Here is a 16,362-nt window from a genome sequence, read left to right on the forward strand (position 1 = left end):
ATAAATTAATTGAATCAAATTAGATAGACACTTAAGTGGTTAAAAAGAGGTCAACATCTTTCGTCAGATAAACCTGAAATTTGAGGCCAAAATCGGTCCTTACCGGATCTACTCCTTTGTCATATAGGTAAAATATTCATGGTTTATTTATTTATATTAATAAAAATATCATAAAACTAGAAAGCTATAGTTATAGGGACAAAATTGACATTTGAAAAAAAAGTTAAAGTTTATGTGAAAACCTCTTCAATCAATTATTTTATTCAACATTTAATATTTTTCAGCACAAAAAGGCGGTTGTGATAACTTCTCGTGTTCACCCTGGTGAATGCAATGCCAGTTGGATGATGAAAGGCTTCCTAGATTATCTTACAGGCAACTCTGCTGATGCCAAGGTTTGTTGAAATAGAATGTTAGCTTTGAAAAAAAGATACATACTTGTATTTGTCACAATACAAAATAATTTAATGAGAGAATTAGGAAAAACTACTTGAACAGTTGCTTAAATAACAGAATGAAATTTGATTTAATGTCACAAATTAACATTAAAAAAGCAGTAGCCAACACTTATTCGTTTTAGAGTTTCATGAATTTTGAACTGCTAGGGTTTGATTTAATGGAAAAAGATGACAGATTGAGCTTAAATAATAAAGTAATCCGAAATAGTCATATGAAATATTAGGTGCACAGCTTATATACAATTTGTGTGTGTCAACTCACCTGCAATTAGATAATTATTCCACTCTATGAATGATTTTTAGATGAAAGTAAGAAATTACCAAACAATTGTGTTGAATATTATAATGTTTTAGTACTTATGCCAATGTTTATTCCAGCTTTTGAGAGATACATTCATATTCAAAATAGTGCCAATGTTAAACCCAGATGGTGTGATAGTTGGAAATTATAGGTGTTCCTTAGCAGGGAGAGACTTAAATAGAAACTATAAAACAGTGTTGAAAGATGCTTATCCTTCTGTGTGGCATACAAAAAATATGATTAGAAGGTTTGTACTGGTATTCAAAAAAAGATAAATTCATGTTTTATTTATAGTTAAAATATGTGCTGTTAAATGACACAAATTATAAAGGGGAGACAATTCAAAGTGAAATTCAGTTTTCTCTAAATTTCCCAGAAATAAACAAAAAGAGGTATTTTTTCGTATGCTTTATCCAAAACTATGTTTAGATGCATTATTTTGTTTTGTTAAAGCAATTGCTGGTAATGATGTTCAATTTGTATGACTTTTAGCATTTCATGTTCATATAATGACTTTGTTAAAAGAAAAGGGTATTTGCTATCCATTTATTTATTGGTTATTGCATGAATATTTATTTTCCTTTTTTCTGCTACTTTGGGGATGTGTACTTATTTTATATATATATTTGTTTATATTTAGTTTATATTTAATGTATTTTTCTTTCCAGATTACTTCAAGAAAGGGAGATAATAGTTTACTGTGATTTACATGGTCATAGTAGAAAACAAAATGTGTTCATATATGGTTGTGAGAACAGATATTCTCCAGACAAGAGGTTAAAAGAAAGGGTGTTTCCTAGTATGCTAAATAAAAATGCACCTGATAAGGTAAATAGAATGGTAAAGTATTCCATATATGAGAAATGATGATCAAATTTATTTAGATATTTGAACTGATATTTATTGAAAGTTGCATTTTAAAATAACTGTGCAGAAATTAATACTGTGTTTTCTTTTCATGAATAAATGAAAAATGTATTTAAATGGTGAAACATTTGTGTATTTTTTAACAGGATGTCTCAAACTCTCAATATTCAAATTTGTTGTTTTAAAAACCTATATTGCTAAGTCAATAATATCCTAAAGTCACCATCATGTAAAATATGGCACCAGGTTTGAAAAATTTTAAACTATCAATTTTTTTATTGGAGATGACATTTTTTACTTGTACAACCTAAAACATTGATATTTTTGACTTAGTGCAACCTAAAACATCGAAAAAGACACTACTTTCCTACCTTTTATTGTGACTGCATTGTACAATCCTAACCTCATCGCATAAGGGCTGGAGTTTACAGAATAGAAAAATCGGGCAAAATAGAATTGAAAAAAAACAAAACAATGAAAAATGGCACAAAAAAGAATACATAAAACAAAGCTCTCAATCAGACCTTATGTAAATATACATGTTATGGTAACACTAAATCTTAATAGTTTATTTGATCTTACCAAGATAATTGATTAACGATTTCATTTCAGTTCCATTTTGAGTCATGTAAGTTTAAGGTACAGAAGAGTAAGGATGGGACAGGAAGGATAGTCATGTGGAATATGGGTATTCTAAATAGCTATACAATGGAGGTAAATTATTTATACTTTTCACATACTTATTAAAGTAAGGAGATGGGGTATGATTGCCTTTAGTCAACTTTCCCTCAGAGATCATCATCTTACGGCCTTCATCAATGAGCATAATCCATACCGTATTACATTTTACTATGGAAAATCAACTATTTTTATACTCGAGATAGAAACTGAGTTCATACAATTTGACAGTACTGACCATGTTTAAATTGTATTTTGTTGATTATCCGTTTTGTTAATTTGGTGAATAAGAATGCAGAAACAATTTTGAGACTTTGTTAAACTCAAAAAAATATCATAAGTAAAATTTCTTGCAATTATTATTGTGCTAGTGTTTAGGAATATTGTTGTTTGATACCATTCTATTTTGTAGGATTAACAAATATTCCTCATTTAGATTTTCTAAAATATTTTATGTCAGCAGCTATTTTAGTGTTATATCCGCCTTCTTTTTCTGTTGTTTGTTTATAAGTGTGAAACATCTTGTTCTACTAGAATTCAAGGCATGCACAGATTGTTCCGAAAACATTCAAAATTAGCTAGATATTCTGATGGTAGCAGTATAACTTTGTGATTTTGTTTTACAGGCCACTTTCTGTGGGTCCACCATGGGCAAGATGAAGGGATACCATTTCAGTATGTCAGATTATGAATCGTTAGGTTTCCATTTCTGTGATACATTGTTAGACTACTGTGACCCTGACAAAACAAAGGTATAATTCTACTGTAAACCAAAAGTCATATGTGTGATCATGTGATGTGTGCATTTTCGTCTACTGTATAACTATATTCTGTTTGTCTCATAAGCATATGATTTTTAAATTGAAGAGTTTAAGAATTAATTGACACAGTTATACTTCAATAATATTATTCTATTTATAATCTTTTTTTATGGCCCAGCAAAAGTTATCGGTGCCATATAGTTTTACCACTGTCCGTAATTCCGTCATTTCGTAATTCTGTCATTCCGTCATTCCGCAACAAACCAATATACAGAGTGTTTTTCTAAACACCTTCAGATATTGGACTGATTTTTTGTATGTGAGTTAACCAGAATGAGTTACAGATCAAGTTTAAGTTTCGTTCTGCTCCTGTAATATTTGCCGAAATTACGGACTTTGGACTTTGATAAATTGTGGAAAATCACAGTTATACAGACTTTTCTTTCTAAATGTTTTCAGATATTGGGCTGATATTTGGTATGTGAGTTAACTATGACCAGTTACAGCTCAAGTTTAAGTTTAGTTCTGCTCCTCTAATATTTGCAGAAATTACGGCCTTTGGACTTTGAAAAATTGTTGAAAATCACAGTTATACAGACTCTTTTTCGAAATGCTTTTAGATATTGGGCTGATATTTGGTATGTGAGTTAACCATGACAAGTTACAGCTCAAGTTTAAGTTTAGTTCTGCTTTGCTAATTTTTGCCAAAATTGAGGGTTTACGACTTGGGACAATTGTTGAAAATCACAGTTATACAGACTTTTTCTATACGCCTTCAGATTTTGAGCTGATTTTTGGTATGTGAGACTACCATCATGTTGGTGTCTAAAATTATTGTGTTATTGAAATTGCAGATTTTTCAACTTTTGGAGACAGGGCCATTCATGTCGTTTTGACACATCTAGTTTATATTTGAATTTACATTTAATGATATAGATAGCAGTTTTTTTTTATTATCTATATATCTAAATAACTATTAACCTCTTTTTCTTTTTTCACAGTTTGTTATTACGTTTTAATAGTTTTTTTATTTAAATATTACATATATTGGTATAAATAGCAGGTTTTTTCTACATATAATCCCATTAACTATTAACCTATTTTTCTTTTTTTCACAGTCAATTATTACAGTTAGTTGTATTTATTAACTTATAAAATGATGAATGATGATTTAATAATGTATTCTATTTTTGCCTTGGTGCTGGCTTTTTAACATTGTATGGTAATTATAAATCCACCATAGCATGCCTATGAATTTCTCACTACACTCCAAGCTGTAAACAGAAAAACTCCAGTACAAATTCTACTTTATTTAAAGCCACACTATTCAGATTTATTTAGGTTTATTCTAAAATAGTTTTTTATCCCAGTTTTGATTTGATTTGATTTGATTGATTGGTGTTTAACGCCACTTTCAACACTATTGTTCTATTTTGTGTTGGTCAGTTCTTTTTACAATCAGTATAGGGAGCCAAAGTGCCCAGAAAGAACAGCAAAAAACCTTTTGGAAGGAAAATTGATAATCATTCTCAATTAAGATTGGAGTTGAGTGCACCTGTTCAGTGCATGATTTTAACTCCCAGTTTTGATTAGAAAAATTACATGTAAATAAGTTTTATAAAAAATGATTTTCAAAGAACGAGTCTGAATTTTGTGGTTTTAATATTTTCATTTAGTTTTATTTAAGATCCATATTTTTTAAGAATACCAAATTTGTAATTATGGTAAAACTTTACTAGGTCTTGTTTTTATAAATGGATATTTTACATTAGTTTTAAATGTTTTTATGTAAATTGAATGCACAGTTGCTTAAATCCTCACACAATATTATGTTTTTTTTTAAATATTTTTTTTATATAATTTATGCTTCAGTATAAAGTTATTGTGATTCAAAATAAGTATGATGGCTTCCTGTAAAACAAATACAAGCTTTATTTTGTCGAAAACCAAACAAATTTACCCAAAAGTACTTTTAATTTGAATTCTCTCTCCAAGATTTAAAATTCTGTTTCACAGAAAGATTTAAAAAACAATTTAACACTATTTCAGGGTGGATGTAGTAGTATAACTTACATTGAAGTTTCAGGAAACCCTTTTCTTTGATATGATATCTTCATATGTGTTAAAAATATTACAATGCATCAATTTTAAATTTTATATCAAATTTAATTTGTGTAGAAAATGAATTCATGTATAGATTTTAACGAGAGAAATTTATGTATTACTGAAAAATTATTACACCAGGGTTTTCGATATCACAAACTAGTCAAAACATTTACTAAATTTTATCATCGGTATAAAGACATCATTCGTAAATATAGCTCAACATGCAGACTTCTAATACGTTCAGGTATTTCACATCCAATTTTTTATGGTAATATTCTTTATAAAGCACAAAGGTGTCAGTATTCACCTCAGAAACTTACAAAACCTTTGAATAGACTTATTAAGAAGGGATATAATTACGATACTGTTGTCAAGTCATTAAAGATTGCATATTTTGGCGTTAATATTGAGTCACTGATAAGGTCTTTGCATCGGAACTAAACACATTTTTTTTTTTTTTTTAAAACAGTTGTTGGCATGACACGGGTTATGTTCTTCTCATATATGTTATGATGGTATGATACTAAACCCCTAACGGGAAGGATTGTGCCTGATGTTCATATGATGAAATCATAATCTTTCAGTCAGTTTAATTGAAGTCTGGAGCTGGCATGTCAGTTAACTGCTAGTAGTCTGTTGTTATTTATGTATTTTTGTCATTTTGTTTATTTTCTTTGGTTACATCTTCTGACATCAGACTCGGATTTCTCTTGAACTGAATTTTAATGTGCGTATTGTTATGCGTTTACTTTACTACATTGGTTAGAGGTATAGGGGGAGGGTTGAGATCTCACAAACATGTTTAACCCCGCCGCATTTTTGCGCCTGTCCCAAGTCAGGAGCCTCTGGCCTTTGTTAGTCTTGTATTATTGTAATTTTAGTTTCTTGTGTACAATTTGGAAATTAGTATGGCGTTCATTATCACTGGACTAGTATATATTTGTTTAGGGGCCAGCTGAAGGACGCCTCCGGGTGTGGGAATTTCTCGCTACATTGAAGACCTGTTGGTGACCCTCTGCTGTTGTTTTTTATTTGGTCGGGTTGTTGTCTCTTTGACACATTCCCCATTTCCATTCTCAATTTTACGCATAGTATTAGTTAACCTCAACAAAGATGTAGCAAGGATTCCTTGGCATCACATCTGTGTTTAGGCATACAAGGCATGCACAAATAACTGACCTTGTTCTATTAGATGAAGGTCACATAGAAGTTGGATATTCTGTCATCCTTTTTTGTCCATGTTGACCTATATTATTACCCCACTCTAGGAGTTAGACTAAATTGCATTCACCTTGTATATCTTATTCTCCATTCATTTGGTCAACTAATGTGTGTTCACACACTTTTCTCCATTGTATTAATGAACAGCATGTCTCTACTTAGGCAATAAGAAGCTTTACAATGAAGAGTTTTGTAACCAACTTTTTAGATCTGTACGACACCTTCCTGTTGGCTGACTGTTAAAATTTTTCAATATGTTGAATGACCTTAAACATTATATTGAGAATGAATTCAATGCAAATGGGGAATGTGTCAAAAAGGCAACAACTCAACCATGGAGAAGAAAAGAGCCCAAGGCCACCAATGGGTCTTCAACACCATGGGAAAATCCTGCACCCAGAGACAGACTTCAACTTTTGTAATACATCTCTGCTGTCCTTATGAAAAGACAGACAGCAGCTTGACAAATGAGTTATAAGATATAACTATGTATTTGTCAGACACATTTTTATGAAAATCATTTGATACTTTAGTGACCTTTTTGCTTCTTTATAAAGTCCAAAACTGATAAGTTAAAATATTTATAATTTTACCAGCATGCAAAAGGTTGATTAAAAATGAACCAAAAACCTGCTTTGCTTCCTTTCCTACCCTTATTTGGTTGAAATTTAAGTCAAAGATTGCTGAATCCTTTTTTGTATTTTCACATATATACTGTGTAATGAATGTAAAATATAATATACTAACCAAAGATAATTTATTATCTCCCTTAGTAGTATGTAACATTTAGAGTCTTACAGGAGGAACTTTACTACTGTAAATTCAGAAATTATTGCAAGCACTAATTATTGCGATCTTGTCATTTTAGACTAAAATGCGATTTGAATTTTTGTGATATTGAGAAGAATCCTGATTAATTCATATAAAAAAAATCAAATTGCAAGTTTAAATTTTTGCGATCATGACCCTATCGCATTTTTCGCAATAATTAAAATATCGCATTAATTTCTGAATTTACAGTATCTTATACTATAAAAGATAATTTTAGTAGATATATTGTGGCAAACAAACTATTAAATTTAAATGCTTGTAGTATTAATGCACTTCAATTTTTTTGGTCAAGCCATTTTAAGTCGTCTGCTTGCATAGTTAAAGGAAAGTAGCATTTGAATGAATAACAAAAAACAGTAGACTATTGATTGTTTGCAGTAGCCTTTTAGGGGTATAGATTGTTTAGTTAGGCAGGGTTTGAATACAACAAAGTTTTAAGAGGGAAAGAAAGAATTATACTAGGGGAAAGTACTGGTATTCGTAAAAAACACCAAAAAAAAAATGTTTAAATACACCTATAAACATAATGGGCAAAACAAATTTAAAATGAAATCATCACATAACAAAATAGGAAAAAATAACAAAAAATGAAATCATCAGCTGAAAAAGTAGAAAAAAATCAGTTTAATCCTTACTAAACAAATAATTATTTTGATTTTATTACGATTTTTGTTAACGATCATTTAAGATTTTTGTGTGTGTATTTAGGTAGGCAATGTAATGTTAGAATTGGAGGAGAGAATGAAGAGGGATATCATGACCCGGTTACAGAGACATGGTATCACAGATATTAACAGTGCTGATATAGATCTTAGTGATGAATATGATTCCTCTCTCGAGTCCAGGTAAAAATATATATGTTACCAAAACACCTTTTCTAAAGCTAGAGCATTTTTGTAAACACAGACATGTTGAGACTGGTTACAAACATTAAACACATCTTAAGCTATGGAAATTTAACCATGAAGTGACATATTTTTATTTTTGAGTTTAAACAGTATAATTACCGAGAGGCAGATTAGGGGTGGAGAGGGGTAGTATTATGGGCCCCTCATGGAGCTACATATGGTTAATGCATTGACTTCATAGTTTTACTTCCACATGTTTCAAGTTTGGAAGACCCCCTTTTTTCGAGCCTTCGACTTTAGTCGAAAAAGCGAGACTAAGCAATCCTACATTCGTAGGCAGCGGCGTCCACAAATATTCCCTCTGTGGTTAAAGTTTTTGAAATTTTAATAACTTTCTTAACCTATACTGAATTTCTACCAAACTTGGACAGAAGCTTGTTTATGATCATAAGAAAGTATCCAAAAGTAAATTTTGTAAAAATAAAATTCCATTTTTTCCGTATTTTACTTATAAATGGACTTAGTTTTTCTGCGAGGAAACATTACATTCACTCTGTGGTTAAAGTTTTTAAAATTTTAATAACTTTCATAAACTATCCTTGATTTGTACCAAACTTGGACAGAAGCTTGTTTATGATCATAAGATAGTATCAAGAAGAAAATTTTGTATAAATAAATTTCCACTTTTCCGTATTTTACTTATAAATGGACTTATTTTTTTTGCCAGAAACAAAACATTCACTCTGTGGTTTAAGTTTTTAAAATTTTTATAATGTTCTTAAACTATCCTGGATTTCTACCAAACTTAGACAAAAGCTTGTTTCTGATCATAAGATATTAATCAGAAGTAAATTTTGTAAAAAAAAAATCACTTTTTCCTTATTTTACTTATAAATGGACTTAGTTTTTCTTCCAGTTAACATTACAAACAGTCTGCAGTTAAAGTTTATAAAACATTTATTAGATTCATAAACTATCCTGGATTTTTTACCAAACTTGGAAGCTTCTTTCAATCAAAAGACAGTATCGAGAGGGAAATTTTTATTGATGTTTTTCCTCATTTTTGTTGAGTCTGCGATTAACAGCAAAAGAAGGCGAGACACTGGGTTCCGTGGAACCCTTACCAATTTTTTCCTGGATCCACATCTGCATTAGCCATAGATCTTTTGATGGTGAATCTACAAATTAAATTGCTGATATGAAAGTGGAAGTAGGCAAACATTATGTGTTGCCTGTTTTGTATTTATGTCAATAAAAATTAAATGTAAGTCTCATAAGGTCAATTTTAGTATTGATAATTAGTATATAGCTTTATCACGACAAGTAACAGTTCAAGTTTTAAATTTTGATACTTTTTTTGTCATGTTTAAATACATTGACTTAATATTTGTTATAATGTTTACAATGACAAGTTATTGCCATGGGGGGGGGGGATTAAGTTTTACTCTTGTCCGTCTGTACGTCTATGTTCCTAATTGGTTTCCATTCTCTAACTTTAGTTCGCCTCAACAAAATGTTATGAAACTTATACACTAAACTTAGTACCACAAAAGTTTAATTTTCTTTTTTACGCAAGTCAATCATATTTAGTTTGCTAGTTCAAACATATTTATTTATAATTGATTGGGAAACAAGTTATTGCATCTTATATTAATCCGTTTCCACTTTACGGGTGAGAGTGAAACAATTCAATTGAGAAAACAGACTTATTTATTTTATTATTAATTAAAACAATTTATGATAAACAAAAAGAACCAACACGAGTTAATAACTATCACTTAACTATAGGCTTCTGACTTCATCAGTGTTGGTTTGTAATTTATATTGCTTTTAAATGTAAACCATTACTTCTTTCATTATATGATAAAATATAAATATTTGTTTCAGTGACGGTGGTTCAGACAGTTCTGTTTCAGACGGTCCACCTGTACACTTACAGTTTCAAAGGGTAGGTAACTCAAGAGGACTATTTATATCAGCTTATATCCTGGTGTTTGTTTGTTGGTGTCTCATTAGATGGGTTATTAAATTAAAACATATTTGTATAGATATAGGATAGATGGTTTGGGCTAAGAAAGTCAATTTTACTTTACAAATAAGTGTTCTGTAATTCTCTGCCTATAAATCTTGGAGGAGGTGTTTTAACAACTACATTTTACTAACTTTATTCGTGGTATGATGATTTGTAGATAGTTATATCTTCCATTGTTTATAGTAGGAATATTAAGTTGTTGTAGTCAAAAGTTGCATATGCATTATTTTTTTCAAACAAACCAACAACAACAAAAATAATTGCCCTCTTCCAAGCTCACGTCTTTGTCTGAAGAAATACTGCTTTTCACATAAGTTAACTTCTTCTGATAAGTTAAATAACTGATTACTTAAAACTTTCTTCATGTTTTATCATTCATGAAATCAGCAGTTAAAAAAAGGAAGATGTGGTATGAATGCCAATGAGACAACTCTCTACAAGAGACCAAATGACACAGAAATTAACAACTATAGGTCACTGTACAGCATAGGTCACTGTACAGCATAGGTCACTGTACAGCATAGTCTACTGAGGACTTATTTAACATGTTGCTAGTCTACCGGTTTTAAAGTAAACAGCAATGTATTTGAATTGTCCCAATTTTGCAGGATGCTGCACAAGTATGTAGTTCATTTTCATTTATTTATATAACATTTTTTTAAGATATACATTTGTTTATTCTCACTCTATTTCTGCACATAAATTATGTATAACCTTAATTTCTTTGACTTACAACATTTTAAGTTAACAAAGTTTGTCTGCACATAAAAAACCTAAAAGAACAGTAAAAAAGGCGAGGTTGTTTAATCTATAAATGAAATACCGGTATTTGAGAAAAACTTTTGTTTTTAATTTGATACTGTTTTCAAGTACATATTTTCTGGTTAATGCCAAATGACAGCATCTATCTGCAAAAACATATTTCCAGGTGAATCATGATCACCTTTGAATGGTAATCTCTTTCAAAGATGTTAAATGTTTTAACTTTGTATTCTTGTAAAAATCATTCCTGTCAACCCAAGATGACAAGATTTTCCTATTTAAAATTGCAAAACAATAGAAACAAAACTTAAAATATAACTAAATCACTATCCTACTTGAGTCCTTCAACAAATATCAAAAATCACAGAAATTGTAATATCTTAGACTAATTGCAAATCCGCTGGTTATTGTTTTGATGTCATTTAAATCCCAGAAATTGAATTGACATATAACTAAACTCCTAAATAAAAAATAATCCCCTAATGATACTCTTTTTCATCTAATTTACATTTGTTATATATCTGAGTTCACATTTTATACTTATATGTTTATATATAACTTTTCCACTACATGTATTTACTAACTGTGTTTTTGTTTTGTTTGTGCATTTTGTAAATTGTTCATTGTGAAATTTGTTTGTGTGAAAGTATTGCATTACAAAGCATTGAAATATTAAGCAAGTTTGTTATGATTACCTTTAGAGTATCCAAAAACTCTTTATAAGAATGATCTAAATAAATTTGACGTAGTTTTCAGCAGACAACTATTTTAGATAACAGTAACCTAGAAACAAACAAATGTATTTGTATATATTGCTAGTTTTATTCTAGTAGTAAAATCAGGCATCTCATTAGCTTATTTTGTTCATCAGTCGACATCTTATTGATTTCATGACAGTACATTCTTTTTTTCACTGGTGTGATGTTAAGCAAGCAATCAATCTTATTTTTATAATATAAAAGTTTATAAATGGAAAAAAAGCACTAAAATTTTATTCTTCTATTTCTCTTTTGCTGCCTCTTATGATTATTGGTAAGTTTTGACTAAAATTTAAATATTCGAACAAGGAAATTTTATGACGGTATAGTAACACATTAGTCCGATATTTCATGTTTGTATACATGTATGTTAATATTGGGAATTTAAAAAAGATTATAAAGTATAAATTTTTTGTAACTTGAATGTTTCTACAATTTTATTCAATTACTAAGAGTAGATAACTCTCCTACTATTTACTGTTCTGAAGATTATTTTATTATGATCAACAGAATTATCGAGGACATAGGCCATACTCACAGTTATCATTATATCAGGTAGGAGAGCTGACCTGCTAGGGTCTGCAGTGACTGGCTCTTAATACAACATTTTTATTTGGTCAGATTTTAAAGCTGAATCTTGACATACTATTTGATGCTTTGTTTGTGAATTGCTTCTTTAAAATTTTATTGAAAATGCAGTTTCAGCATCATATTTTAGAATTTATCAAAAAATGCAACCTAAAACAAATATTCTTAGGAACCATATATCTCTACTTGAAAATGTGATTTTGGATTGTTTAATGCATAAATCTTATTCAGCTTGATAATAGAAATGAAAATTTCTGTATTGCATAAAGGAAATCAAATGTTACTTTGTTAAAAAACTAAAATGTTTTACATTTGATGGACTGAATAAATATTATATAGGCATTGTTTATACCACAGGGTTGAGATTGCTTATTACTGAAATGAATATCTTTGAAATGGAAATAAAACAGAGTAAAGAACGATTTTTCATATCACAAAATTTGAATTGCATAACCTGGGAAGAGACTTTGTGTTGACAAAGAGAATATAAAGTTCAATGCAAGATGTCTACAATGGAAAAAAAATGCCTGATAATAGATAAAGTATAACCTAACAAAAATGCTAGTGGTGCAGCAAATTGACAATTGAATAATTTGACTTGATTTTCTCCATTCTTTATTATTTTGTGCCTTAATATTTTTTCATTGTGGAATTTATCCTTTTAAAAGTATAATTTCCAGTATTATTGTGATACAATATTTTGGTGATATTTATTGACAGAGTTTTCCAGGACATAGACCCTATACCAGGTTGTCTATGTTTGAGGTAGGATGTTGGTCTGTGGTGTCGTAATGCTTTTAACTTATTGCAATGTTCAGGCCTATATTGACAAACTGGCATGTGGTGCAATGTTTGATATTTAATATCATCATGCATCTCTAAAATTAAGATTTTGATATTAATTTTCAGCTTCATTCTTTAGTGACATTATAATAACTTCATCATGATATAAAAGCTATAATAAATAACACAAGCATATATTGAAGTGTTAATAATGCGTTACATTATTTATAATCCAACTTTTTTGCTGCTAAAATGAAAAAAAAAAATTATCAACATGAATCTTTTGCAAATCATTTAACAGTTTGACTTAGTGTTTTATCAACAAATAAAATTTAGGTCATAATAATTTCTAAAGTCATGTAATAGCCTAAAAGAAAAGATCAATTTCAATTTGTTATTTAGTCCTTTGATTTTAACTGCATTACCACGTCAAAAGCTTACATATTTTAGTTAAGAAAAGAAACAAACCAGTTATATGTATTTCCAAATGTCAATAATACTACAATGCAACAGTATATATTTTAAGTAGATTTATACTTTATGTAGGAAACATTTAGTAGTGATAGATTAATATATTAATGTTTTATGTTATTCAGCCTTTCAATAAAAAGAAGAAGAAATTAAAGTCAAAGAAAGAGAGAGACCGAGTGAGAAGTTCTAAGGATGATACAAAGACAAAAGAGAGACCAGCATCGGTAAGACATTGTATCTAAAATCACCTCAAAACATATACATTTATCTCAAATCACCTCAAAACATATACATTTATCTCAAATCACCTCAAAACATATACATTTATCTCAAATCACCTCAAAACATATACATTTATCTCAAATCTCCTCAAAACATATACATTTATCTCAAATCACCTCAAAACATATACATTTATCTCAAATCACCTCAAAACATATACATTTATCTCAAATCTCCTCAAAACATATACATTTATCTCAAATCACCTCAAAACATATACATTTACTATTAATTCAGATATATTTGCATGCCTTTATCGCTATGAAAGTGCTGTATACAAATCATGCTATCAAAATAAAAAGTCTTTGAAATCTGTCCTGTCCTAATTTTCACAAAAATATAAACATTCCAAAAATTTACAGTTTACTTGATAAGCAGCTCAAACCTTGGCCTCCATTCATTAGTATTGACTGTTTTGTCATTAGTTGCAAACCAAGGTATACTACATTCTGTTGAACTTGTACACACTTTTTGAACTTCCCCTAAACATAGGGTGACAGCCATTGCATTCATAAAGAAAAGACCTATTTTGTGCAAAGTTTTGAATTTAAAACAACAAAGTTTTGTTTTCTGACCATAAACTACTTTGCATGCTTCAGTGAGAGACAGTACTTTGACAACATTTGAATATTTTATTTAGTTTAAAAGTAATATAGAGGACAAAGCAGAGAATGAGGTAATAGTGATATTGTTGTTTGTCCTCCTTAGCTTCACAATGTATGTTGACACTGCACCTAACAAAAAACTTACAAATTTTATTTAAATAATAAATATTCCACTGAAAAATATCCATTTTAATGTTCAGTGTGTGTTATTGCTTTATTGAATTATGTTTGTAATTGCTTTTGAATATTTTGTTAAATAATTGTCACTCTCCCTTGAATTTTGATATTACCCTTACCTTATCCTAATTATTGATTAAAAATTTCTAATTATGCACATGCTTTAATTTCTTGTTAAAATCTAATAATACTTGACAATAAACTGTTAGTAAAATATGCAGGTTATAAATAGATTACTTCCATCATGTAAGACTCTTTTTTTATATATATGATTACAATATTTTGGAATATTCTTTTGAAAATGTAAGCCAGAATGCTATAGATTCTGAAATCTGAAATAGCAAATTAAATAAATCTTTCATCATGATATTTTTCATGCAGTAAATTATAAACAGACATGTAAATTTTCTTAATTTTTAGGGTATCTGATTTAAATATATAAAAAAAATTGATATATATATATATATATATAATATAGAAATTGATAAACAAAGACATTTCTTTCTTGACTGTAGTTGTGGCAATTATTTAAGTCCTTCATATAAGTTTCTAATTGTTCTAGAGTTACCGTTTTAAATTAACATACATGGGCTTCCTCAAATTTTATTACTACTTTCAATGCCAGTTACTGCTGTTTGTATAATTAGAAATTGAAGTGTGGCATCAACATCTCTCACATTGCATATCTTGTATATAGTGAGAGTTCAAATATAATTATAGATTATCATTGGTCATCTCAGCGAGATTATTTTTCTCGCTTGAGACGGTACAGTGAAAGTGAGAAAAGCAATCAGGTTGAGATGACCAATGATAAACTGTTTATCACTATTATACATATGACGATGTTGTTAATTCCAATGAAAATTGGCACATGTGCCCGTAGTTTATAGCAATAATTTTCATAACACTCAACTGTGCTGAGAAAGAAAATTACCGGTTAGTAGATCAAAGGAAAATTTCCTAAAATAGCGATAGTATCATTTACATCTATTAGACTGAGTACCTATTTTGTAGGATCAGTGTGAGAAGAAGAATCTCAGTGGCCATCAAAGTTCACATGCAAAGCAAGACAAGGTATATATCTCATAGTGGTTTTTAATGAATATCTTTAAATAGCATACAAATACTGTATTGACTGACAAAACAAATAGTTTCAGAATATGATGTCCGTTAGTAAGTCATCAAAACCAATGCACCTCCTTTCTGTAGTTAAGAATTAAGAGAGATAAAGTGCATTGTATTTCAGGGTTTGTGTGTGTGCAATGAATTGTTAAGTCTAGTTGTTTTGCTAGATAGTAGCTGCAGTACATAAACAAAATAACCCTACTTCCATACAGCATTTTGAAGATCAGTTAAAAATAGATAGAATGATTTGTTAAAAATTACAACACACTTTTTTATGGTTATATTCAATGGATACTTACTGAACATATAGGATATGAAGACAATGTATGATAATATGTTAAATGAATGTTTAAAGTTATAAGAAAAATGTGTAAAGGTTTGAAATAATCACAAATATGTAACTTTAAAATAACTATTTGCCTTATGAGCCAGCTAAGCTTTATCTGTATGTTACAGTGGATTCATTATCATTTGTGAGATACCAATTTTCATTGATTTTGCTCATTTAGGTGAACCCCTAAATGTTCAACTAAATACAAAGAGTCTATCTTTAGAATAGTCTAAATTGTATTCATATATGCAGAACCACGAAATCATATATGCATATTATAACTTTTTCCCCAATCCATGAAAATTGATATCCACGAAAGTAAATGAATCTACAGTACATTAATATGTGTATGTCTTTCTTATCCTGTCCTAAAATAC

General features: G+C 29.5%; 1 protein-coding gene across 1 annotated transcript in view; it reads left to right on the forward strand.

Annotated features, from left to right (window-relative positions):
* Positions 1-16,362, forward strand: part of LOC143082692 (uncharacterized) — a 106,857-nt gene that overhangs the window by 46,955 nt on the left and 43,540 nt on the right. The window contains exons 14-25 of the mRNA XM_076258504.1: positions 285-395; positions 837-1,006; positions 1,428-1,587; positions 2,239-2,340; positions 2,931-3,056; positions 4,309-4,359; positions 7,932-8,068; positions 9,959-10,019; positions 12,932-12,976; positions 13,591-13,689; positions 14,388-14,423; positions 15,544-15,603. Coding sequence (XP_076114619.1) covers positions 285-395; positions 837-1,006; positions 1,428-1,587; positions 2,239-2,340; positions 2,931-3,056; positions 4,309-4,359; positions 7,932-8,068; positions 9,959-10,019; positions 12,932-12,976; positions 13,591-13,689; positions 14,388-14,423; positions 15,544-15,603 — 1,158 coding nt within the window. The remainder of the gene's footprint in view (positions 1-284; positions 396-836; positions 1,007-1,427; positions 1,588-2,238; positions 2,341-2,930; positions 3,057-4,308; positions 4,360-7,931; positions 8,069-9,958; positions 10,020-12,931; positions 12,977-13,590; positions 13,690-14,387; positions 14,424-15,543; positions 15,604-16,362) is intronic.

The sequence above is a fragment of the Mytilus galloprovincialis genome, chromosome 7, assembly GCF_965363235.1.
Source record: "Mytilus galloprovincialis chromosome 7, xbMytGall1.hap1.1, whole genome shotgun sequence".
Classification (NCBI taxonomy): domain Eukaryota; kingdom Metazoa; phylum Mollusca; class Bivalvia; order Mytilida; family Mytilidae; genus Mytilus; species Mytilus galloprovincialis.